This window comes from Melanerpes formicivorus, unplaced genomic scaffold (assembly GCF_026170545.1).
Source record: "Melanerpes formicivorus ecotype bairdi unplaced genomic scaffold, bMelFor1.0.p_v2 SCAF_4, whole genome shotgun sequence".
Taxonomy (NCBI): Eukaryota; Metazoa; Chordata; class Aves; order Piciformes; family Picidae; genus Melanerpes; species Melanerpes formicivorus.
Window position 1 is genome coordinate 26784082 of NW_027142356.1, and position 26854 is coordinate 26810935.

Sequence of the window (26854 nt, forward strand, 5' to 3'; positions counted from 1 at the left end):
TCCTGGGGAGGTAGCTGTCGCATTTGCAGGAGCAACAATGAATGGCAGAGCAGAAACCTAAGAGTAAACCATGCTTGGAACAAAGTTGTCTGTACTGACATTCATAAACCTAGTCTGAAGAACTGGGTGATGTGAGCTTCATAGACATACACAGAGGAGAGGATTTCAGAGGTGTGGATGCCACACAAAATGTGGTGCCTGGCATGGGAGGAAATCTGCGCAGCTCTTGTAAAGAAAAGTCTTTTTCCTCCAGACAGTTGCAGGGAAATGACAATGAGCAAACACCTGACAAAAAGCCTCAGACTGGATTCTTTCTTCTCTGGTACAATTCAGCACTCTCAGTGCCTGGAAAAGTAACAGTTGAGGGTCTGTGGCCAGTGTGCAGCCTCCTTCTTCAGAGCAGCAAGCAGGGAGAGGAGGTTACATGCACCCAGATGGCTCCAAGGTGCTGTGTGTGTTGGTGGGACTGATGGAAAGGTTTTGAAACATAAACTAGTGAAGTTGTGGGCTTCCCAGTTCAAGAGAGACAGGAAACCACTGGGGAGAGCCCAAAGGAGGGCCACAAAGATGTGGAGGGTACAGGAGCCTCTCTGTGACAAGGATAGGCTGGGAGACCTGGGATTGTTTAGCCTGGAGAAGAGCAGCCTGAGATGGCATGTGATCAATGCTCAGCAAGAGCTCAAGACTGAAGGTCAAGAAGATGGGGCTGGGCTCTTTTCAGTAGTGCCCAGTAACAGGAGAATGGCCAACGGACATACGCTAGAACACAGCAGGTTTCACTTGAACTCAAGGGAAAGCTTCTTTCCTGTGAGGGTGCAGGAGCCCTGGAGCAGGCTGCCCAGAGAGGCTGTGGAGTCTCCTCCTTTGGAGACTTTCAACCCCCCCTGGACACATTCCTGTGCACCCTGCTCTTGATGACTTTGCTTTAGCAGGGGGGTGGACAAGATGATCTCCAGAGGTCCCTTCCAACACCCACTAATCTGCATTATTTTATGGTGCAGCTTTGAGCAACCAGGTGCTGAATTCTGGTTTATGTATCTGCCAAACTGATGGTGGAATTAAGAAGGGGTAGAATTGGGATTACTGGGTCCAGCTCATCCCTCACAGCAGTGAAAATCAGAAGTATTTCCAGTCTTGGTGGCTGGACAGCAAATCTCAAGGAAAAATTGAGTTGAGACTCAAGTCTTAGAAGACTGGCTGTAGGAACTGGAATTGTTTAGTCTGGAGGAGGCTGAGGGGAGACCTCATTGCTCCCTAAAAAGGAGGTTGCAGTGAGGTGGTGGTTGGCCTCTTCTCCCTAGCATCAGATGATAGGAAATGACCTGAAATTGTGCCAGAGGAGGTTTAGATTGGATATGAGGAAAAAAGTTCTTTGCTGCAAGGGTGGCCAGGCATTGGAACTGGCTGCCCAGGGAGGTGGTGGAGGCATGTTCAAGAAATGTGTGGATATGGCACTCTGGGAAAAGTTTTGATGGTCATGGTGGTGTTGGGTTGAAGGTTAGACTCGATCTCAGAGATCTCTTCCAACTAAAACAATTCTATGATTCTATAACTTTGGTTCTTAGTCAGTCTTTGTGCACCCTGAATCCCCATCAAGTTGAGGATGAGTTTTGTCTGAGGGTAGGCTTGAAGGGCTGTTACTGTTGGTAATATGGACCTCCTGAGTGCTGGGGAACTAAGAGAATACAACTCACTTCTCTGGGCATTATGTACATGTGTTGCCTAAACCTGTGCAAAGGGAGAAGTACTGTAGTAAAAATGGAGATGTGAGTTTCTCCCTCAACCTTCTCTGGTGGCTGTTGTGCTCAGATATTTTCCCATTGCACTGAAAAAACATCAATAAAAACAGCTATAAGTTGTCATCGCTGCAAATGCCTGGTTTATCCCCGTGTATTGCCCTTGCAGCTCTCTCTGTCTTTGCATCAAAGACTGGAGAGCTACAGCCAGTCTTCTCAAGGGGGTTGGTTGTCACATGAAGCATACAAGAACTGTTGCTTCCTTTCACCATCCTCCCCCTCTGCTCTGTCCTAAAGAGGCCTCTTCTGGAGTACTGAGTTCAGTTCTGGGCTTGCCTTGACAGGGAACTGCCTGAAAGAGTACAGCAAAGGGCTGTGCAGATGATTAGGGGACTAGAACATCTATCTTATGAAGAAAGCCTGAGGGGCCTGGGGCTTTTTGGTTTGGAGAAGACTGAGGTTGGATCTCATCAATGCTTAAAAATAACTAAAGAGTGGGTGTCAGGGGAATGGGATCAGTCTTTTTTCAGTGGCAACCAGTGATAGGACAAGAGGTAACAGACACAAACTTGAACATAAGAAGCTCCATTTTAAAATGAGAAGGAACTTCTTCACTTTGAGGGTAGTAGAGTACTGGACCAGGATGCCCAGAAAGGTGGTGGAGTCTCCTTCTCTAGAGTCATTCAAAACCCATCTGGACACTGTCCTGTGCAACCTGCTCTAGGTGAACCTGCTCTAGAAGGAAGTTTGGACTCGATGATCTCTGGAGGTCCCTTCCAATCCCTATCATTCTGTGGTTCTCTGCTCCATTGCTCCATCCCAGTGGAAAACCAAAATTTGTTCTGCATTAAAGGTTCCTACTTTAGTTAGTGGAGAAGTTGACTTTCTTCCTGATACAGCAAAGGCAACAGAAGGAAATACAAGAAGGCTGCTCTAAAGTCTCCCTGAAACCTTCTTTTCTCCTGGGTGAACAACCCCAACTCTCTCAGGCTGTCCCCATAGGAGAGGGGCTCCAGCCCTCTGATCATCTTTGTGACTTCCTCTGGACCAGCTCAAATGGTTCCATGTCCTTCTTGTGCTGGGGGCACCAGAACTGGATGCAGTATTCCAGGTAGGGTCTCACAAGAGGGGAGCAGAGCAGAGTGGCAGAATCATCTCCCTCATCCTGCTGGTCACACTTCTTTTGATGCAGCCCAGAACATGGTTGGCCTTCTGGACTGAAAGTGAAAATATTTTGTTGGGAACTAGCATCTCCAAAGCAGCAGGTGGTCAGCTCTGCTAGGAAAATACCCTTGACATCAGCAGTAATCTCAGCTGCATGGGGCCCTAGATATTTCACACTTTATCCTATTCATTCCATCTGCAAAGAAATATTTGTGGTCTTAGGGCTTTGCATTGAGCATAAGTTATTTCTTCAGTCCCTCCAGAGAGAGCTGCAGCTTGAACAAACCAGTGAGGCAATGTGGTTTGTAAACTTCTTGTCCTCTCCTTAATATATTGATGCATAGCAAGCTTTAAAGGAGCTGTTTCATTAACATTTTGTTTACATCTGTGCAGCAAAATCTGAGCGGAGTCAAGTGAGAGCCTGGAGTTGTATGGTTAGTAGTTTTCTCTACCCAAGGCTCTTACTCACAAAACTTTTTGCATGAAGGTATCTATTATCCCAGATTAAACCTTCTTTATATGCTGGTGTTTTCCCCAGAGCCTTCAGACAGAAGACCTCTTTCTAAAACAGGGCAAAACTAATCCTTTCTCCCCAGAACTGTCCTATCCTCCAGATCCTGGCTCAAGCCCCCCTTCTGTGTCCTGGGCCAGCACTGAGTTTGCGTGTTTCTGTCATGGGAACAGTGAGGAATCCTCCATCTGCTGTGCTTCCTCCTTTAAGCCTTTTAAACCTTGATTGCATTCACAGCACTCACAGTCCTCTGCTGCTTGAAATCTCCCAGGCAAGATGGCTCTAACTCTTTCTATTGCTGTGTGGTGACCAGCATTCCCTACTTGAGAAAGGGCATGGAGATGCTGGAGTGTATTCAGAGAAGGGCTACAAAGCTGGTGAAGGGTCTGGAGAGGAGCAGCTGAGGGACCTGGGGGTGTTCAGTTTGGAGAAGAGGCTGAGAGGAGACCTCATTGCTCTCTGCTGCTCCCTGAAAGGAGATTGGAGCGAGGTGGCAGTTAGTCTTTTCTCCCTAGTATCAGATGATAGGACCAAGAACGGGGATGCCACCCTGGGCAGCCTGTTCCAATACCTGACCGCTCATTTCAGAATGTTTTCCTAATCTCCAACCTAAAAATCCCCTGGTGCAATTTCAGGCTATTTCCCTTGTCCTATCACCTGACACTAAGACCGACCTCCACCTCACCCCAGCCTCTTTTCGGGGAGTGGTAGAGAACAATGAAGTGAGCAATGAAGTCTCCCCTCAGCCTCCTTTTCCCCAAACCAGACACCCCCAGTTCCCTCAGCTGCTCCTCACCAGACCTGTTCTCCAGACTGGAGACCAGCTGGGAAATCCAGTGCTCAGGCAACTGGGATGAAATGGGAAACAGAAATGAGGACATTGTTTGTCCCTGCCCCTTGCTTCTCCTTCCCAAATGTGTGTGTCGATGCATACCTCAGCTTCCAAGCAGGGCTCCATAATAAAGACTTGATTTCTCTTTGCCTTATTATTTCTCCCCTGTGTTTTTTATGTCAACCACAAAGACTTCATCTGAGGCATGCACAGGAAAAAAAGGGGAAATTATTGCTCTTGTTTTCAGAGATAATCAGTTTAATGTCAAATTCATGTGGATTTCTTCATAACGAACAGAACAAATTGAGCTCAAATTCAAACAGTGGGAATCTTGAGTCAGAGGGGAAAATTAAAATGAAGAACATTAATATCCTGATTTCTAACCCAGCCGAGACCTCATTGTTTCCTAAATGAAATCTCCCATCAAATTCCTCCCACCCACCCAAAAAATACAATTAAGCTGTGATTTCCAGCCTGAAATCGTATCTGCGCTCTTAACTCAGCAGGGAGGACTGTGTGTGCTGCAGGGAGAGTGGGGGATGTTTGAAAGCCTCTTCAGGTGGCCACATTCTCCTGCATTTTCAGGGAGCAGTTATTTAGAAAACACAGTAGAAGGTGAAATCCTTCCTTTAGTAGGAGACTGTCACTCCAGAAGAGGGGAGCTGCACATTTCTCTTGGGGCACTGCAGGCAGTGAGGTTTGGGTCCCTCAGATTTGGATCTTCCTCTTCTGCTCAGAGACAGAGGCTAGTAGATGTGCCTTGGTGTTGCAAGAGGAAGATGCTTTGGTTTATCTGTCTGCAGGGTTGGTGGGTGGCAGCGCTGGTGAGGGCACAACTTGATACCGCAATCAGCATCAGGGCCCTCACTACTAGAAAGATATTGAGGTGCCAGAGCATGTCCAGACAAGGGCAACAAAGCTGGTGAGGGGTCTGGAGAGCAGGTCTGGTGAGGAGCAGCTGAGGGAACTGGGGGTGTTTAGGAGAAAAGGAGGCTCAGAGGAGAGCTTATTTTTCCCTACATCTCCCTGATAGGGGGTTGGAGTAGGTGGGGCGTGGTCTCTTCTGCCTAGTATCAGGTGATGAGGGGAAATGGCCTGAAACTCTGCCAGGAGAAGTTTAGGTTGGAGTATGAGAAAAATTTCTCTGCTGCAAGAGTGGTTAGGCATTGGAGCAGGCTGCCCAGGGTGCTGGTGGAGTCACCATCCCTGGAGGTATTCCAAAAACCTGTAGATACAGCACTTTGGGACATGGTTAAATGGGCATGGTGGTGGTGGGTTGACAGTTGGACTTGATGATCTTAGAGGTCTTTTCCAATCTTAATGATTCTGTGGAGATTCACTTCTATGACCTGGACATAACTTATTAATACAGCAGTAGAAAAGGGGTAGAAAAAAAATCAAATCAAGATTCTCCCAGGAATCTCAAGCGCCTTTCCCTGGTGAACCGCAAAGAGTGCTTGCTGCGTGCTGTAGCCCTTTTGCAGCCCTGAGCCTTTGCTGCCAGTGCCTAGATAATGTGGGGAGCAGGTGGAAATTTGGACCATGGAAGTGCTGCTGTTGTCATGTGTCAGTCTTTCTCGAGATGCTCATTCACAGCTCGATGGATTGATGTGACTGCCGTGACAGTCATATTTCTGCTGAATTCATGCTGCATAGCAAACAAATAACAAGCAGCCAAGCTCTGGGAGAGGCAGGAGGCCCTCTGCTCATCTTGCTAGGACATTCAGAGGGCCCCATCAACTGATCTGTCACAGATCAGACTTCTTACCTGTTCTGAGTAACACCTGTGGCTTTTCTTGTGGCTTAAAGTTATTAGAGAATAGAAACTTTCTCTGCTTGCTTCTCGTTTGCTGCACTGGGCAGCACTGTCCCAGAGTCTTCTGTGGGTTCAGGTGATTTCCACATCAGGTCTTTCAAGGAGATGGTTTTATGCTGTGGGGACTTTTCCATTTGAAATCAGCAGGCTGTGGCCCTATGACCATGCAAATGGCCACTGCAATCTTTACGCTTGTGTGGAAGCTGTGCCAGATCACTTTTGCTTTCTTTCATTCTTGTTCTTGCTGTGATACTGGGGTAGGCAGATTCAGTCTCTCACGATGTCCAAGGTGCTTGTGGCAGCCTGCCTTGTTCATGAATGCTCTGCAGATGCTTAGAGGGACCTCAGTGAAATATACCAGGGTACAAAAATACTTTACATAATTTTCTTTATTTTTCTGAGCACTAAGCAGCACAACAATCTTTGCACTAAAGAAAAGTGCTTGTTTCCTGCAGGTTGCTCTTGGTGGTACCATCACTGCACTGTGATGGTAGGAGATGTGGAGGAAGAGGTGTGTCTGTTTAAATCTGGAGAAGTTTTCATGGAGTCATAAATCCATTTAGGTTGTAAGGAACCTTCAAGATCACCTAGTTCCAACCCCTCTGTCATGGTCAGGAACACCTCCTAGCAGGCCAGGTTGCTTAAGGCCTCATCCAACCTGGCTCTCAACAATTCCAGGTTTGGAGCCTCTACAACTGCTCTGGGCAACCTGTTCCAGTGCCTCACCACCCACACAGTGGAGAATTTCCTCTTAATCTCTAATGTAAATGCATCTTCTTCCAGTTTGAAGCCATTCCCCTTCATCCAGTCACTCCATGCCTTTGTCAAAATTCCCTTCCCAGTTCTCCTGTAGCCCCCTTCAGGTACTGGAATGTTGCTCTAAAATCTCCCTGGAGCCTTCTCTTCTCCAGGCTGAACAGCCCCAACTCTCTCAGCCTGTCTTGATAGCAGAGGTTCACCAGCCTTCTGATTCATCTTCAGGACTTCATCTAAGTTCTATGTCCTTTTCATGTGGGGGGCTCCAGAGCTGTACCAAACACTGCAGGTGGGGTCTCAGCAGAGTGGAGCAGAGGGGCAGAATCTCCTTTCTCCCACTGCCCAAGCTGCTTGAGATGCACCCTAGGACAGGGCTAGTTTCCAGGGTGCAAGCACACATTGCTGGTTCATACTGAGTTTCTTATCACTGTGCACCCCCAAGTCCTTCTCCTCAGCACTGCTTTCTATCCATTCTCACCCACCTGGGCATGTGCTTCCAATTGCCCCAACCCAGATGCAGGACTTTGTACTTGGGTACAGTACAAAGCCTCGAAATAACCCATCCCAATAATGGCATATGAATGAGAGAGACATTCCAGGTACAGCAAAGGAGTATTTTCTGTTTGTAAAGGGAGTTCAACATCCTTTGGGATGAGCAGATTGCCTCTGCTAGCTCTTTATATATATATATATATATATATATATATATATAAAATTATATTTTTTTAATCAGCTGTACATTTTGTGCCAGGAAAATCATGATTTTCTGCATCAAAGATCAAAAAACTCAGGGAATTTAACTCCTGTTTCTGCCTACGTGCAAAATGAATCCCACTGCTGATTGTCTTCTGGTTTATTTTGCCTCTCTTGCTGCCTGAGCCTGAGTTTGGCTGAGATATGTTGCAGTGATTGCAGTGAGTGACGTGACATTCTTCCCTGGGGAGATATTATGAACTGGCTTTGATTTTAGGATTGACAGCCATATAATTGGAAGTTCAGTCATTAGGTGGATCAGATTTAAAGAGAAAAAGAAAAAATAAGGGCATGGCAATTTCTGAAATCAGAACAGCCTTTGGGGAGTATTAGATCCAGCAGGATATTGATGTAGAGCAATCTTAATATGATGATTGTGAAGGAGGAAAGCATAGCTGCTTAAATAGATTCCTTTAAGTATGGTCAAATTCCCATCATTGGCAGGGATCTCTGCACATCTAAGAACTATAGAATCATAGAATTGTTTCAGTTAGACAAGACCTTTGAGATCATCCAGTCCAACCATTAACTATCTCCACCAAGTCTGGTGTTAAACCATGTCCCTCAGCACCACATCTTTGCCTCTGGAAAACCTTCAGGGATGGGAATTCAGCCACCTCTTTGGACAGCCTGTTCCCATCTTTGAGAACCCTTTCAGTCAAGAAGTTTCTTCTAATGTCCAAACTAAACCTCCCCTAGTGCAACTGGATATCATGTCTTCTTGTCCCATCACCTACTACTAGAGAGAAGAAACCAAATCCTGCCTGGCCCCAACCTCCTTCCAGGAAGCTGTAGACAGCCAGAAGGTCTCCACTGGGCCTTCTTTTCTCCAGATGTATAAGAGGTCAGGTATAGTGAGAAGTAAGCCTAAGCAGGAACAATTAGGGATAGTAAATGTTTGTATAATCAAGGTTTAACGAGATGTAAACCCTTGGAAGGAGTAGAGGTGGTAAGAAGAAATTTTGCAATGTTTCTGCAGCTGAGAGGAATCAACAAGTAGGCAAATATTTCTAAGCTGGTGGAGGCTAGCTGTGTGTTTCCCATATGGTACAGGGGGGTATAATCCAGCAGAGGGCTATCATTGCAAATCATAGAATTGCTTTGGTTACAAAGAGCCTCTAAGAGCATGGAGTCCAAACACCAATCCAACACCACCATGACCATTAAACCATGTCCCAGTTTGCCATGTCCACACGTTTCTTGATCACCTCCAGGTATGGTGACTTCACCAGCTCCCTGGGCAGCCTGTTCCAATCCCTGACCACTCTCTCAGCACAGAATCTTTTCCTAATATTCAAACTAAACTTCTCCTGGCACAATTTCAGGTCATTTCCCCTCATTCTATCACCTGACAGTAGGGAGAAGAGACCAACCCTCACATCACTCCAACCTCCTTTCAGGGAGTTGTAGAGAGCAATGAGGTCTCCCCTCAGCCTCCTCTTCCCCAGACTACACAACCCTGGTTCCCTCAGCTGCTCCTCATCAAACTTATTCTCCAGACCCTTCCTCAGCAGAAGAAAGGAAGTGTGTGTGGGGGGAAAGAGCAGAGAAATACCTTCCTTCCCTTCTCTCTCTGCACAAAAGCAGAGGATGTTTCATTTGGAGGAAGATGGCCCAAAGCTTAACAACCTCATTTGCTGAAACTCCATTTCGCTGCAGTCAGTATTAATAGCTTCTCAATGAATAGATTAGATGCTGCGAGTGACAACAAACCTATTTGAGAGAAATTTAATAGGGAGGTTTATTGAAGTTTATTAACTGAATCCTGTTGCCTATTATAAGAACACAGCTCAATAAATCTAAACTTGCCAGAGCATCTGTGGGAGGGAACCAGGAGAAAAAAAAAATGCTGGAAATACCTGTTGTCCTCCAGCAAAATCGTGTGATCTGGCTTCTCATGATGGCATTCATTGCTGGAATAAATAGCAAGTGAACACATGGAAGACTATAAGTCTTTAAATACTTGAAAACTCTGCCTGGAGCATGGAAAAGGGCACTGGTCACTGCTGGTGAGGCAAGTCACAAAGATGACAAGAACATAGATTCCTAGAAAGCTGCTTTGAATGTATTTTCTGATGAGCAGCTGAGGGAACTGGGGAAGTGATTTTCCCCTTGTGCTTGACACTGGTGGGTCTGCACCTCAAATATCTGGTTCAGTTTTGGAGTCCTCACTACCAGAAGCACATTGAGGTGCTGGAGCATGTCCAGGGCAATAAAGCTGGCGAAGGGTCTGGAGAACAGATCACATCAGGAGCAGCTGGGGGAACTGTGGTTATTCAGCCTGGAGAAGAGGAGGCTGAGGTGAGACCTCATTGCTCTTTGCAGCTCCCCAAAAGGATGGTGAAGCCAAGTGGTGGGGGTCAGTGTTTTCTCCCTAGTATCAGGTGATACAAAAAGAGGAAATGTCCTGAAATTGTGACAGTGGAGGCTGAGGTCAGATATTAGGAAAAGATTTTTTGCTGCAAGAGCAGTCAGGGATTGGAACAGGCTGCCCAGGGAGGTGGTGGAGTTGCTGTGCCTGGAGGTGTTCAAGAAATGTGTGGACATGATGGCACTTTGGGACACGGTTTAATGTCCATTGTGGTGTTGGCTTGAGGTTGGACTCTATGATTTTCGAGAGCTTTTTCAACTCAGACATCTCTGTGGTTCTCTGATTCTATTCTAAGAAATTCTGTGTGTTGTGTTCCTGAATGATGAAGTTGAAAGCCTGGCACCATGTGCTTGTCATGAGTTTCACCCTTTGCTTTCAGTGAGTGGGTAAATCATACTTGTCTTTAACAAGGTGCAATTTTTTCCCTTACATTCAAACACCAAAAAACCCTAAAACAAACAAACCCAACAAGAAAGAAAGAAAGAACAAACTTACTTCTGCCTCACTGTTGTCTTGCATTCAGGACATCAATTTCTGTCTTAGAAAGGGAAGAAAAAAAGTACTGTTTGGTTGCATACTGTCTCTAAAATAATGCCTGCTGTGACAGGCACAAAAAGCAGCTAACTATGGCTATCTGCATTCTCTGTGTGTGGTTAAACTAGTAGTAAATATGGTGGGATTTTTGTTTTCTTTCTCCTATAGGTTGCTATAGCAATGATCAAATGTTACGAAAAAGGCAGGGTGAAACTTAAATGTATGGTTGCTGTTACCTCTCTCTTATCTGGGAAGGAGAAACCCAACAATGGGGGTTTGTATGGTGCATTATTACTTCATCTAGAGCTTTAACAGAAGGTCCATCCTTCCCTCTCAGCATGCTATGAGAACAGGAACGTTACAGCTCAAAAGCAATTAGGGAAAAACAAGAGGCCAAATTAATGGATGCAAGGTACATATAATTTTGTTTCTAAGATGCCAAATTTGCATTTAGTGTGACCTGCAGGGAGCATGAAGCTTGCCATGACCAAGCCCTCTGTGGTGACAACCTCCTGTAGAATACTTAGGAAAGTATCGAAAGGTAGCTGAACCTGTTAGCTTTTAAGTTAGGTTAGGTTTGACTGTGGTCCAGGCTGCCATCTAAAGTGGGGCTTTGATCAGTAAATGAAAAACATCTTAACACCCTCTGCAATCAAGCTAGAAGAAAGCAGGAGATGGAGTACTTTTGTTAAGTAGCTCCACACAGGAATGGATGTTTTGTTTTACCAATCCCCCTTTATAAACACCTATGAGAGCAAAAATTACTTATTCTGTGGTTTTAAGTTCTGGCCAAATTTACAGGGTCATGTATCTGCATTAAAAGTTGCTGTAAACTAGTTTGCAACTGCCTGAAAGAGCCAGGAGTGCATGAATTTAGCTTGCACCAGAGCCCACCACCCCAGGAAGCAGCCACAGATTGGTCCTTTCTACTCTCTTGTAACCTGCTTTAGAAGAGGGAGTGGACCTCTGGAGGTCCATTCCAACCCCTGCTGTTTGGTGATTTACAGAGTGGTGGGGGTTGAAAGGGACCTCTGGAGAGCATCAAGTCTAATGCCCCTGCCAAGGTAATTTCACCTAAAGAAGGCCACATGTGAACCCCCCAGCGGGGGTTTTGAATGTCTTCATAGATGGAGGCTCCATCACTTCTCTAGGCAGCCTGCTTCAGTGCTCTGTCACCTTAAATTAAAGAAGTTACTCCTCATGTTTAGATGGAACTTCTGATGTTCAAGTTTGTTGCCCTTTACCCTTTGTCCTGTCACTGGGCACCACTGGACACAGCCTGGTCCCACCCTCCTGACACCACCCTTTAAGTATTAATCAGCATTGATAAGATCCCCTCTCAATCTTCTCTTTTCTAGACTAAAAATCCCCAATTCTCTCAGTCTTTCTTCATAAGACAGATGTTCTAATCCCCTAATCAGCTTTGTAACCCTTTTCTGTACCCTTTCCAGCAAGTCCCTGTCCTTCTTGAACCTTATTCTTGAACCATCTTGAATCCTGTTTGAAGTCCCTGTCCCTGGAGGCGCTCAGGAGGCTTGTGGACATGGCATTCTGGGACATGATTTAATGGCCATGGTGTTGTTAAGCTGATGGTTGGACTGGATGTTCTTAAAGATCTCTTCCAACTGAAATAATTCTATGTTTCTGTGAGAAGAATTCAACCCGCCCAGCCATGGCTGGATTAACTTCTTCCTACCTGCTAGGGATTTCTAGACAGCACCAGGCTGGGGATACATTGAGTGAGATGCTCTTTCTGACAGTTGCCCTTTAAAGATGCTCCATGCTAAAAGGTTTAAAACCATGCAGTGTTGATATATTTGTCTCCGTATCAAATCCCATAGAGACCAAGTTGGAGATGGGGTTAAATCTCCAAAGGGAGGATGATATAATGGCTGGCATTAACTCCAGACATTGCAGTTACCTCTGTAAAAGTGAGTCCCTTTCTCAATCTCTATTTTTTGGCCCGGCTTGATTTAAAGATGTGATCTGCTTTAGGTGATCCTGCTCTGGCAGGGGGCTGGACTTGATCTTCAGAGGTCCCTTCCAACCCATGGTATCCTGGGAGAGCAAAAATCATTTTAATGGACTTCATGTTCACACTGGTATAAAACTGGTGCAAGAAGAGAAGTGGTTCCTGCAGTCTCTCCTCACAGATGTGCTTGAAACTGGTGGAAAATACATTACCAGAAAGTGAGAACTGACTCATTTACCTATTAGTTACTTTCAAGGTTGCTCAGTTAAGCATTCCTATAATGTTTTCTTACAGGAGACATCTTTGTTTCCTTAGTTCCAAACACAGCAGCTCATCTTGCTTTCCATCAGCCTAGCCAAAAATATCAGGTGAGAGAAAAAAAAAAGTCTTTTTTTTTTCCAGCTGCATGTGTTGAGGAGCCTCCCTGGCATGCAGCCCCCATACAGCACCGCCTTCTACTTTGTCCCCTGCTCAAAAGACTAAGTGATCCACTAACACCATATGTCTGGGACTGGGAAGGATGAGGAAGAGGCAGGAGACAACTAGTTTTTTTCCTCTACCTGCTCAAACATGGAGAAACTCTGTCCTGGAGATGTAGCCAGAGAAGCATATGGGTAACAGCTCTAGAAGCTTCTACCTAGCCTTAGGTTTGGCCAATTTCTGCTTTTTTAAAACATAATTAGGAGGTGAGATCTTTCAAAGAGCTCACTGCTAAGGGGATTTGTACCAGCCAGAGGTCCTTGGTCCTCAGCAACTCCATAAAAAAACAAACCAACAATAGAAACCCAACAACAAACCCGTTAATAAATTATGCAGATTGCCACCAGGACCCCACATGCCCCACAGGACTGCCTCCACCGCACCACAGGGCCACCTCCACCCCTAAAAGAGACAAATGGGCAATGGCAATTGTTCCAGTTATTGATGAAAGCATCCCTGTCAGTGTTGCTGGTTTTGGAGGCTGGCTTTTTAGTCACTTCTTTGGGTTAGGACTGTCAGATATTGGTGATCCCCATGTAACCTGAGTCCTCTGAGAGGCCTGTCCTGACTAAGTCTAGTTGTCTCGCCAAAGTCTTAATTCTGTTGTGGAAAAGATTTGTCTTAATAGTTTAGCCCTGGAGGTAAACCCCATGGTGTGAACTTGAGTAGTCTTCCTCTAGGTCTCTACTGCTGACGGTGGGAATGGCCCTGAGGGAGAGTTTTCGTATCGGTCTTGTCTTTGGATCCCAGAGGAGATATGTAGCAAGGGTTTAATGGGGGTTTTTGGTTCTTTAGGCCAGCTAAAAGCTGGGGGGAAGTCTTTGCTTCATGGGGTGATGCCTGAAATGGGAATCAAGGTAGGTCTTGGCAGCCACCTGCTGAGCCATGGTGATCCTGAAAAGTACAAACCCAGAGGCTGTGTCTCCAAGGGACAAACCAAGACCAAAGGACAACTGCTGGCTGAGAGCTCGGAAATTACAGCAAAGTGGTCTGGGAGTGGGGAAACAAGGTGTTTGTGGGGCAGAAACATGCATCTCACTGCTGGTAGAAACACCTGATGGAGCCAAGGTGCTCTCATCTTCAGTAGTGGTTTTAGGTAATCATGGATGTGCTCAACAATGGTACCAGAGCTGCAACTGAAGCAAAACTCACCCTTTTAGATATGAGAGACAGCCTCTCTCAGAGAAGCTTTGGAGAAGACACACTCTCCATCCTTTCTTTTTAATGTTGCCTTTTCAATTTCAGAAGTGTTGTGAGTAAAGCAAAGGAGTCAGTAAAAGAGAGACCTTAGCCCATAGTCAGAGTTGAATGTGCTGTTTTCTGTTAGTCATTATATATATATTTTTTTTTAATCCATTTGACATTTTCCAGAGAGTTTTTACCCCCCCACCCCCATTGTGTAGGCTGCTGTCTTCCTTCCTTTCTTTATAGCAAGCATGTGAGCATAACCTTGCTTACACTCCGAGCAACGGGGGAGCCACCATAAATGTAGCTTTACCTGCTTTCCGATACATTTTCTTTTGCCTTGGTTTGGGTTTGTGCATCGTCAGTGACATCTGTTCTGCTTTAATGGCACACAGTTTTCCCAAGTCTAATTAGCTGGCTGCTTGTAATCAGGATTATTTCAACTGTTGTCATTTCTGAATGTTCTTTTTTCCCGTTTCTTTTTGAGATACCACATTTGCCTGATTGACCTCTTTTTTTGTTTGTTTGTTTGTTTTTCTCTGTCTTTTCTATCTGGCTGCTCCAGGAGCCATGGCTAATCATCTTATAACCAATGCTCTGCTTCGTCCTCATGGCACTAACAACCCTTATAATACATTGCTGGGGGAATCGGCGGTCTATAACAACCCTTCTGTCAGCATGTACAACGCACAAGGTGTGCTGGAGTTTCTCTCTAATTTTTCTAGTGAGAATTCCATTTTCTATGGCTTCTTTTGGCCCATTATTTCCTTTTTTTTTTTTTTCTGTTTTCTTTTTTTTTTCCTTCTTTTATAGTTTTTTTTTTTCCTCCCCACACCACTCCCCTTTGGTTGGGTTTTATTTAGATTATTTTTTGGGTTTTATTTTTTGGTAACTGGGCAAAAAAAAAAAAAGGGGGGGAAAAAAATCCCCTCTTTTTCTCCTTTTCCTTTCATTTCAATGCATCCTCCCATTTTCCAAAGGCTTTTTTTTTCCATAAGCAAGCCAATTCACTTTGAGAGAACTCCTGTCAGTTCTGCTCAAAGCATTCATAGTGGGTTTGATTTTGATGATTTGGGGGTGTGTTTTTTTTTTGTTGTTGTTGTTGTTTTCTTTCCTTTTTATTCCTTTTTTTCCTATTTTCAGTCCCCTTGCTTTTGTATTGTTTTGGTCTTGTGCGTGTGTGTGTTTTGTCCAATGTTTTCCATTCCTCTCTTTGTTGTCAGCACATTTCCTTGTTAAACCATTCATTTCAGACACAGCAACACCTTGGAAGGTAAGTGAAGCTAAAATGGCCTTTGCCACCAAAGCTGCTTTCATTTTGAAATGATGTGTAGAAATGTGGTCAGCTGGATTGCACAGGAAAGGGGGAAAGGGGGGGAAAAAAAGGCAAAATAAAGCACAACTGCCCTTGATTTCTAAGAAAAATGCCAGCTGAAGCGAGGAGTGTAGGTCAGCTCCAAAGAGCAGGGCTTAGATGTTGTAAGAAATGTTTTGCCCTTTGCATTACTACATTTTGGATGTGCTAGGAGAAAGCAAAAAGAATAAAAAGGAACAGAAAACAGTGTAGGGGAACTAGAACCTCTTGCATGTCCTCCTCTCAGCAATGGAAAGCAACCAGTCAATTAGAATCAGTTGTACCTAGAGGGGAGGTCTGCTGTAGAAATCAGCCTCTGGTCACCTATCTGTTTGTCTCTGCTCTGACTGTGGGAAGGGACCATGCTTGTCCGCTATGTCCTGATGCTTTCATGAGGGAGAGGTGGATGATTCATTTAAGCAGGACCCAAGGAGGAACTCTGCCAGCTCCTGGCTGTTGGTGGCTTGCTCTGCCACTTCCATGGCAGATTTGGAATGGGTTTGTTTCGGTTTTTAGCTTGCTTGCAAGGTGGTGGAATCATTAGAATAATGCTGTGCCTAAGCACAAGTTAATGGCATCAGCTTATGTCAGGGGAGATTTATGTTACACATTAAGAAAAACTTCTATACCAAAAGGATTCTCATAGGTGGAAACAAGCTGCCCAGGGAAATGGTTGAATCCCCATCCCTGGATGTATTTAAAGGCTGTCTAAATATGGTGCTCAAGGATATGGTGTGCTAGCAGCCCCAGTAGAGTTACCTGATGGTTGGACTTGATGATCTTAAAGGTCTTTTCCAGCCATAGTTTTTCTGTGATTCTGTGAACACTCTTGTCAGATCTCTACGCCAAGTGAAGGTGACCCTTTCCTGGAAAAGGTCTCTAAGAAAGAGAAAATGATGATGATTACAGTGGAAGCAGGAAAATCCCGTTCTGTACGACATGGCAGTGTATTGTTTACAACAGATACTGCGCTGCATCACTAGGGTATTTTCATTCAAAGCACAAGGAAAGCACGTGTTTGACCTTTTTGCTGTTCATTCATTTCCTAAACTATGCTAACTCGGTGCAATAAATTTGCTCCCATTAATGACATTTTGCAAAAAGGGCTGCTGTTAAACTTGGAATGCTCTGAATGTTAAGAACTTCAGCGTACTGCAAATGGCCAAATGAGCTTGGACGGTCTGCATAGGTTTCTTGCATGACAACATCGAGGTTTGGGCTCCTTCTAAATCAAGTGGCAGCAGGTATTGCTGGGTCAACATTTGACCTAAGAGAGTTCCATGATTGATGTTCAGGTCTGGGTGCCTCAACTGGACCTAGGTGATCTGGGCAAAAAATGTGACACAAAAGGTTTAATGTGCATTTTAATCATCTTGTGTTCCTCTGATTTTTGAAGGTTAGATTCTGGTATGGTTTTACCTGAGCTAACAGCATTTTACTCCACAAACCCCCCCAAAATGCTATTCAGTGCCACATGGCCAGATGGATAATAGAAAAGCCTACTCCAGCTTCATCCCTGGGAGATGAAGACCTGGAGTGGGACCAGTAAAGATTTCATTAAAGCCCCTGGAGCTTTGCCATTGACTTCAGAGGGAGCAGAACCCAACCCGCTCTTGTCAGGAATCTGTAAGTTAACTAGTGACCTCAGAACTGGAATAGCTATTGCTATTGTTACCATCCCAGGACTCAAGGATGCTGCCCCAGCAGACAACGCTGAAGCGCTGACCACTGTGCATTGTAAAAGTAGACACTGTAACCATCTCTGGGTGTGCCTTGGCTGATCTTGGCGTGTGGTGAGGATATGGCTAGCTAACATCATCCAACTAACTCATTCTACATCACTAAGGCTATGATTTTTTTCACACATTCATCTACCTCTTCTGATACTGGCCAGTGACAGACAGGATGCTGTAAGAAACTTGGGACCTGATCTAGTCCACCCTTTTCTTCCCCCCTTACCAGTTCCAAGTTTTAATATTCCCTCTCTGCTCAAGATGAAGCTGCCCTATCTGTGGTGGAGACTCGTCAGGGGCCAGGAAGCCTAAAAAAAAAACCAAAACCAAAACGCAGTCCTTGGAAAGAGTCAGGAAATCAGACCACAAAGGACCAAAAATCCCTTTTCCTGGCGGTGAAAGCAATTCCTTGATGGGACACAGAGTGTAGAGGAAGGAGAGATGATTGGTGAGGGGTCTGGCACCCCGCAGCACATGCTGAACGCTCACTGCCATTGGCAGATGACAGACAGATCTGGTTTGGTATCTCATACCCAGGAGTTTTCTTGAAGTGGCCTAACTGCTTTCGTCAGAGCTCATTTTAAGAGAAGGTGGCAATCCCATTAACAAGCTCTGGTTAACCCACAGCCTGCCACAGACCATTGCAAAGCAGGAAGCTGAGAGTTTATCACTGGCTCTTCATCTCTGGCTCTTCTTTTAACCCTTCCTTCTCAATAGCTCCATTTAGCGATGCCATTATCTGAACTATTGTTCCTCTTCCCTGGTTTGCTGGGTTGTTCGGCTTTTTTTTTGCAAAACCCATGTAGTCTGCCATGTGTTTGGTTAAAAAAAAAGCCCAAAAGAGCAGGCTGCCCGGAGGTTGTAGAAGGCCAGCAGCCCCGCGATGAGCAAAGTCATACTCTTACAAAGCACTCTGTGGCAGAGGATGGACGGCAAAGCATTTTTAGCAAGGAAATGGATTTTGGTTTCGACTGCCAGGGGTGATTATAACAAACAGTGAGCCAAGACCTTCATTTTAAGACTTTGGAAGTGACATTGACAGTGCCTGTCTTTTCAAGCATGACCAGCTTTAAACTTCACTTAAATTTCCAGGCGTTCCCTCCTTGGTTTGTGTCGCACGCTGACTGTTTGATCTAAACGGCGTTGGAAACAAACAAGCACACAAACAAAACCGAAACCAAACCAAAACCAACCCCAAAACAAAACCATTTTAAATGTGATGATTTTTTTTTTTTTCCTAATAAAAATGTAGCCTCTTGAATATATTGCGTGTAAAAGAATTTTTTTTTCCTGTCTAAAATGTCAATAATTTCTTCTTTCTTTTTTTTTTTTTTCTCTTAACCTGAAATAAACCATGTAACAAATTCCTGTATTCTGGGCAGTGGAATTTATTTCTCTTTTTTTTCCTGCATATCATCAACTTGCTTTTGACTCATGTTTCTCCTACTGTCGCTGTAAGCTTACTTGTTGTTTTTTCTTTCCTTTTCTTCATGCTGTCGTTTAGAGCCCTACAGAGAGACAAGTATGGGAGTAAAGCTAAACATTGCATATCAAATGTAATTTTTTTTTAGTTCACTTTTATTGCATCACACGTAGATGATGTAGTTAATAAAGGAAATTCATCTCACAGTTTTGCAATCCAAATGATCTGACTATACATGTGTATAAAGATGTGTGTATGTGTGTGTGTATATATATATATATGTACCTGTGCATATATATAGAGAGATGAGACCAGATGATGCTTTCTTTGTTTATTTCTTGCTTTTGTGGTGTTGTTTAACACAGCCTAGTTTCTCATGTGAATGTGTGTACGATTTTATTTATCTTTTTGTTGTTGAACTTCACACTTTTATTTGCAAGCTCACGGCGTGATTCATTGCAGCCCCTGCTCTGTTCTCACCTGCGATGCCTCCATTTTCTTTCTCCACCCAACCCCCAGATCTATGCATTGGCAGCAGAAGCACGGTGCTCAGCACCTCAATGCATACATTACTCAGCACCACCATCAGGCAGATGCTGTTGTACCTGTCACCCATCACATATGGTCCTCTCTCCAAAATGCTCACTTTCCATTTCTCCCCAAGCATCGTGACTCAGATGGAGATCTTCCACCATGAAAATCAATGGCTTTGCTCTGTGTCTGTGATGGCTAGCTGATCTTTTTGGCATTGCTCCCTTATTTGTTGGGAAAGCTGGGATACAGCAGGACCCTCTAAGCTTCAGAACCGTCAAAGCTGACCAAAACATTCAGGACATTGCACTCAAAAGCAAACAGAAAACCTTCAGTAAAGCTTTCCAGCCCTTAAACATGCAGCAATTAGCCCATCACAGATAGAGACTGAATCCTGTATTTTCAAAAGGTACACTTGCCATGGTACCAAGCATGGTATGAGCAACTCTTCATCTGAAATTGTCAGCTAACGGCTCCTCAAATCCACGGTGGCTTGCTGGAAGTTGTTTGCCAGTTTTTGTCCAGGCCCGAAGCTCTTAGCTGAGAAGCTGATTTGTTATTTCATGCATCCCTATGCCTGCACGCCTCCTGAAGAGGCCAGTAATCCCCACAGATAAAAAATGGTGGCTTAACTGCTGGGCTTGATTTTCTTTCCCTTGCTGCACCTGCTGTGTTGCTCTCAAAGCACTTCCCCAATATCTCCCGTAGGATCTTGGGAAAGAGCCACACTCCAGCCTCACATTTATAGTGTCGAGACACCTACAAAAATGCTATAGGCAGTTACCTGGGGGGCACCTCAAGACCCCATTACTCCTCTCAGGTTCCTCTGAGCCCACCACACTGTGGTGAGGATGGCATGGCTGTACTTTCTACTGAATCTCTGGCTCTAGCTTTGCAAGTAAAGTGGGAACTTTTTCTAAAGACTTCACAAGACCCCACAGCAGCCACCTCCAATGTCACTGCATTAGAAACTCCCCACCTGGCCAGTGTGGAGTAAGGAATTTTGGCTGTGCCCTCTGTGCCATGAGAGGCAGGGCATTTAGTCTTGTTCCAAAAAGAGCCTGGGCCAAGAAGCACTTTGGGCTTCCAACTTGCTAGTCCCAAATCCCCCCATTGCGGCCTGATGTCTTTCCCCAGCAGCCTGCCCAGCTAAAGGAGAGAGAGAATTCCTGTTTCTTTTTCTTTTTTTAAAATTTTTCTCTAGGTAGCACACACTCCCAAACAAAGTTTGGGTAATGACTAACCTGCCCTGCAAATACTTCTTCCTCAGCTCCAGAGTGCCTGGAGCTGGGGCAACTGGGACCAGCCCAGAGTCACCTATTCCTCAGCCCCTTTGGAATACGTAGAGCAAAGCACAGAAGCTGTAGGAGGTACCAGCCAGGAGAGGCCATTCCTTCCCCCCAGTTACTGCCACCTCAGGTCACATACTCGATGGTGCTTTCCACTTTTGTGTCGGGAAGACCTTAACCCAGTTAGCTGCAGCCTGCACCCTATTATTTTAGCCACGACGCTCGCCTCGCTGCTGAGCCCCAGCAGCCCCAGCAGCCTAGGAAGGGGTTTTGAGTGTGCACATCCCACGTGAATGTCCTGTTTGTACAAGTCACCCTCTCTTGTGTGATGTTTTTCAGAGGGGCTTCTGAACAATGCCAGGGATACAAGTGTCACGGATACTCTACCACTGAATGGTAATCACGGCAACAGCTACAGCATCGCCAGCGGCGAGTACCTCAGCAACTGCGTGCAAATCCTTGACCGCGGCTACAACCACACCGAGAACGCCCTCGAGAAGAAGATCCTGAAGGAACTCACCTCCAACTACATCCCTTCCTACCTGAACAACCACGAGCGCTCCAGCGAGCAGAGCCGCAACCTGATGAATAAACTCGTCAACAGCGTGGGCGGCGGGAGCGAGGATGATGCCATCGTGCTGGACGATGCGACCTCCTTCACCCACGAGGAAAGCCTGGGCCTGGAGCTCATACACGAGGAGTCGGACGCCCCGCTGCTGCCTCCCAGGGTGTACTCGGCAGACAACCACCAGCCCCACCTCTACAGCCGGCGGCGCATCCCGCAAGACAACAGCGAGAGCTTTTTCCCTTTGCTGACCAACGAGCACACGGACGACCTCCAGTCGCCCAACAGGGATTCTCTCTACACCAGTATGCCCGCGCTGGCCGGCATGCCCCTGGCGGAAAGCGTCGCCGCCAGCACCCAGACCGATCCCCCGCCAGCCAAAAGCAGCAGTGGCGACGCCGATGACGTTTACTACAAAAGCATGCCCAACCTTGGCTCCAGGAACCACATCCATCAGCTACACACTTACTACCAGCTAGGCCGAGGCAGCAGCGACGGGTTTATAGTCCCACCAAACAAAGAGGGAACCCCCCCGGACGGCAATGCAAAAGGACCTGCTCACTTGGTCACTAGTCTATAGAAGAGTCAGCAAAAACCAGAAAAATAAGCAAAGAGACAACAAAAAGCCCCTCCATAACGCTCGGTTTACTGTTCTGAGTTAATCCAAACAGTGGTAATATTGTGTGTACTCCTAAATCTTCATGCTGTTCAAAAAGGAAACTCTTGGACTTTTTTTACTGGAATTTTTAGGCCGGCCCGGAGAGGACAGTAACTGCTGCCCACCCTCCCTACTCCCCCCCTTTCCCCCCCCCCTTCTTTCCCCCTCATCCTTCTTCCCTCAAGACAGACTTCATTATGTTAATGAAAGAGATAGATAATGGCACACTTTGTGGCCTTCTCAAGTTATGCCGTGTTTCTTTAAACAAGTCCTTGATGCTGTGTTGCTCTTAATACCGAGGACCTGATTTAAGAGGGAAAACAAACAAACAAACAAAAATATATTAAAAAAAAAAAGTAATTAAAAAATACTAATAAAAATTTAAAAAAAAAAAAAAGGCAAAAGCAAAGAAAATAAATAAAAGGCCAAAAATGTGCATTTGAAACTAGTAGCGATAACTCATCTAGGTGGGAGCGTTGCACAAGAAAAAATAAGAAAACAAAAAGAAAAGGAAAAAAAAATAAATAAATCAAAAAACCACAACTAAATAAAGCAAAAACAAGCTAGCAAAAACTCTTTTCTTACCAATCCAGATCACGTCATGGGTTTTGGTCACTCCCAACTTGGTTTCCACTGCAGTGCCCTTTTGCTGTGGGAGCAAACAAAAACCAAACCAAACCAAAAAAAAAAAACAAACAAACAAAAGCAAACACATAATGAGGTGGAAGGGAATCTGAGAGTTGTGTGCTACAGGCATCTGTTACGGTTCGCTGTGTTAACGGATGGTCAAAACTAATGGCAGAAAACAGCAGCAGCAGCAGCAGCAGCAACAACACAAAGAGGAGAAGTGAACAGTTTCTATGTAATGTACAGATACTAGCATTGCACATATAGTCTGCTTTCTGTTCCTCCAGAACTTGCGTCCCTGTTAATGTAGTGGAAAAACAAACAAGCAAACAAAAAAACTTAAAAAAAAAAAAAAGGAAAAAGAAAAAGAAAAAGATAAAAAAAAAAAAAAAGAGAAAACAACATCCCAAAAAAAAAACAAACAAACAAAAAAAAAGAGAACTTTTTTCTGTTGTGCTGGTCTTGTAAGTTCGTCTACCAGTAGGAGCAAGGTTTGATTTGTTTGGGGGTTTTTTCATAACTCCTCCTTTTTTTTGTTTTCTTTTGGCTATTTTATTTTAACTCTTCCACTGCCCTCCCCTCTCCCCCATTCCATCTCTTGCATCCCCTTCTCCATTTCAGTACAAATCTCACTGGGCCAAAAAGAAAAACCCCACCAACAAAAAGGCAAAAAAAACCCTAAGCCCCAAAGGCCACCCCCCAGCCATCACTTCCTAAGGGCCATTTTTAGTAGCACGGTCATTGTTTCGTTGCAGCCTTCTTTCTTTTTCCTTTGGGTTTTGTTTCTTTTTGAGTTCCTCGCCGTACAACTTCTCTCCAGCCAGCATCTTGCTGGCAGAGCTTTTGGCAGACTAGAGCAGGGCAAAACTTCCCCGTTGGCAGTGCACAACCGATGGTGGCGATAGTCCTGTAGAGCATCTGTGGCCACTGGGTTGCATCCAGGAGCTGAAACAGAGTGTGTGTGTGGGGGGTGGGGGTTATGGTTAGCAGGGCTTCTACAGGAGGCGGTCATTTCCCTGGAGGAGCAAAGGGCCTTCATGGCTCCATCTGGTCCCCAGATTAGGCACTTGTACTGCAGTGGTTGAGAAGAAAACGGATTGGTGCGTAGGGAGCTGAAAATGTACTTTGCAATGATAAAAAACAAACAAACAAACAAAGAAAAACCCCAACCAACCACCACCAAATCTTCTGTTCGTTATTTTTCCTAACAGGAAGTGTATTTATTTGACAGGATTTTTAAGTGACATAGGCTTTCTGGAGGTAAATTAGCAGCACGGAATATGAATTCTTCTTCTATTTTTCCTTTTATCTTTTTTTGTTGTTTTTATTTCCTTGCCTTTTTTTCTGCCCCCCCCCCTTTTTTCTTTTTTCTTTTTTTAATTTATGATCCATTTTGTACGGTCTCAACAGTTGAATGACCTCATTACTAATATTTGTTGTAAAAGTGAAGCTTGTTTGCCAACCAATAAACAACTGATCACAATTTAGAAGATACTGTATGTATGTATTGTACAATTAATCTCTCCTTTGCATCTTTTCTTCATTTTCTTTTGATTTTCGATTGTTTTGTTTGGTCGTTGTCCTTCTCTCCCTTACTCTCCTCAGTACTAGTCTCCACTCCTTTAAGGCATGGGTGAGCAATGCCAAAGAAAGGAGGCCTAAGCTGAGGAATGTAAGCACAACTAATTAGAACTATCAGGCTAGGGGGTAAGGACACCACCAGTCACCATTTGCTGCAGGTGATTCTAGGTCGGTTTTGTGCCTACTGTATAACCCAGCTGACAACAAAGGGATGATTTGAGTAGAGTATTTTCATGTGTCACAGCTTTTAATCATTGTAATGTTGAGTTGGTTTGGGGGTTTGCTTTTTAATTATTTTAAATTTTTTTCTGACTTTTGGTTCTTCTGAGATTAAAGCTACTGGTAGCATGTCAAAGAGTAAAGCAAGTCCCCGTTAGGCCTCCTCTGGCGTTGTTTGCTGTGTCTTTATTTTCTTGCTCCCGGCATACACGAAGTGCCTTCACTGTCCTCAGCCGCACTGACCTTCCTATTCCACCACTGCCAACATCCCACTGGTGCTGTAATGCTCTTCTCCAGCCTCTGCCTTCAAAACCCTTGGGAGCAATTTAAAAAGTCATACAAGAGGCTGGAAAGCTTGGCAGTGCAAATGACCACCTCTGGACACACTCAGTACTGGGTTTTTGCTACACGACTTCCCACAAAGTCCTCTCGTTCCTTGAGCTTTGGAGTCTAGTTGTGCCTCCATCCAAGCTGCCTCCATTCAACTCTGATCAAGCTGGGTAAAAGCTTTGGAGCAGGCAGGTGATTCCTATGCTAGAGAATATATTCCTGGGGCTGGAGCATAAAGGCAGCAGAGGAGCTGCTCTGCTCCATCCCAGGGTTGTACTCACATGGGAAAATGCTGCTTGGTGAGCAAAGAACCAGGGGATAGTGCTGTTCGGTGGTAATCATGGCCTACAAGAGCGAATTGTCTGGGTCCTTCTTGCAGCTAGGCACACAGGCCAAAACGTCTTGGGGAGGAAACATCATTTCTGACCTGCCTCTTTCTGGGTCTAGGTTTCAGCAAGTAAGTGTTTCCCATTAGAAGACTGGGAATCACTTGGCTTCATAGCGAAATAGCCTCTGGACAGATGGCTCATGCTCTTGATGCTGCCCCCTTGTTCCATTTTATCTTCCATACCAGCAGCAACGAAGCTGGGCAGTGCCTGGTAGACAAAGCATGCAAAGCATGCAGGCAAAGCAAGTGTTCCAGATCCATGTAGTCATACCAGTCTATGAAGTAGCTAATGGAGGCAGCTGAGGCTTGCAACACTTGGAAGTACTTCTTATTTTGGAGGAACTAAAATCCTCCATCAGTGTATCAGACCCCAACAAAATAGTCTTCCAGGGATATGGCAGGTTTGACACAGAGGGTGAAATCCACCGTAGCAAGTATGGTCCTGATAAAATGGGAGGCAAGAGGTCCACACAGCATTGTCCAGTGTGCCTGAAGCTATGCAAGGGCAAACCAGTGGCAGATTTGTTATGGGATGATTGCTTCCCACTGAAAAATCTTTTCCTCCAAAGGATTGTTCTTCCCCAGCCTTTCTGTGTATTTGGGATTTATTAACAGCCAGACTGTTCTCCCTCTCTTCTCCATCCTGTCTCTCTGTCAGCCTACCACACCTATTAGCACTTTGATGGCAAAAACCACACTGTTTATTTTCAAGCTGATAATTTCTGTCCCCAGGCTGTTCTGGCACCACAGGACTCACTGGTGGTGCTTCTTATAGCTTTGTAAGCAGCTGAACCACAAAACAGAAGGGAAATAGATATTATTAATTATATTAAGATATAAATGGCTTAAGACTGTAATTTAGTTGGGGTTGTGGGTTATTTTGGTCATTTTTTTCTTCTTGAAAACAGTCTTTTGTTGTAGCAGATGGTTGATTAGGGGCCTGTTGAAAGTTTCTGCTCATTGATAAGTTGCTTTGCCATGGCGAAGGTTTCTGCTTGCTGTTAAGTTGCTTGGGCATTGTGAAGGTTTCTGCTTGTTGATCAATGGCTCAGTAGCAACAATTCTTAGGCAACTGGCAGCGGCGTGATGCCTCCTGGGCAGAGTGCAGCATGCAGACCTTAAGTCAGTGTGAAGTCCAAAATTACTCTGGGGTAGGAGGAAGAGCTGCACAACTTCTAAGGCATTTCTTAATGCTGAGCCAAGGCAGAGCTGTGAGAAACCAGCTTGATGAAGAGATGATGTTATTAAATCCATACCTATGTTGGCAAACTTTGCAAGCTGGGTTGAAAGAGATAATCAGCCCTGTAGTGGAAGGATCTGATTTTGTAGAGCTTTGTTTAACAACAGCAACAACAACAAAAAATCCTTAAAACAAACCAAAACCAGATTTGCCTTGCAGGGAGAAGATTAAAGCTTCATCATTCAACTGCAATAGGCATCCTTTTTTTTTTTTTCCCCTCTTTTCTTTTTCCTATTAAAACCAGACAGAATAGGGGCAAACAAGCAGTGCTTGGTCCAATGAAAACACCACCCTGACACATAGACCTCCTTTTCTGAAACATGGGACCACCTTTGGGAGGTGTGAGCTGCCATGCATGCTTGGAGTGAGGATTGTCGATGTTGACCCCTTGCTTGAGATATTATTTAGGAAAGCCTTGTGTGCAGCAAGGAAAAGGAGAATGGAGAAGCATGAGGCTCTGTGCCTTGGTTTTTCCTAGAAATCATCTAGGGATGCTTTACAAGTTGTGAATCCCTTATTTTTCTCTTACTCCTAATTTTCACAGAATAAAGGAATTTCCTATGTAATCCCATTGCAGACTACCTTTGTAAGAAGGGAAATCCCCCACAAAAAAAAAAACATTGATGTGCATCTCCAGAAAAGATGAAGGGTCTGAAGAACAGGTCAAGTGAGGAGGAACTGGGGTTCTGGAGAAGAGGAGGGTGAGGGGAGACCTCATTGCTCTCTACAGCTCCCTGAAATGATGTTGTTATTGGGTGGATGTTGGTTTCTTCTCCCTAATAGGAAGTGCTAAAATGAGAGGAAAT

General features: G+C 44.9%; 1 protein-coding gene across 28 annotated transcripts in view; it reads left to right on the plus strand.

Annotated features, from left to right (window-relative positions):
• The window catches only part of ADGRL3 (adhesion G protein-coupled receptor L3), a 614635-nt gene that overhangs the window by 581356 nt on the left and 6425 nt on the right, over positions 1–26854 (plus strand). For 13 of the 28 annotated variants that reach the window (XM_068137390.1, XM_068137391.1, XM_068137389.1 and 10 more), the window contains 3 exons: positions 14676–14804; positions 18702–18719; positions 20780–24257. The exons of 1 other annotated variant lie outside the window; for it this stretch is intronic. In XM_068137390.1, the coding sequence (XP_067993491.1) occupies positions 14676–14804; positions 18702–18719; positions 20780–21585 (953 nt within the window). In that variant the 3' untranslated portion in view covers positions 21586–24257. Of the gene's footprint in view, positions 1–14675; positions 14805–18701; positions 18754–20779; positions 24258–26854 lie in introns of those variants that run through there. 14 more of the 28 variants (XM_068137407.1, XM_068137409.1, XM_068137408.1 and 11 more) reach the window with 5 other exon arrangements.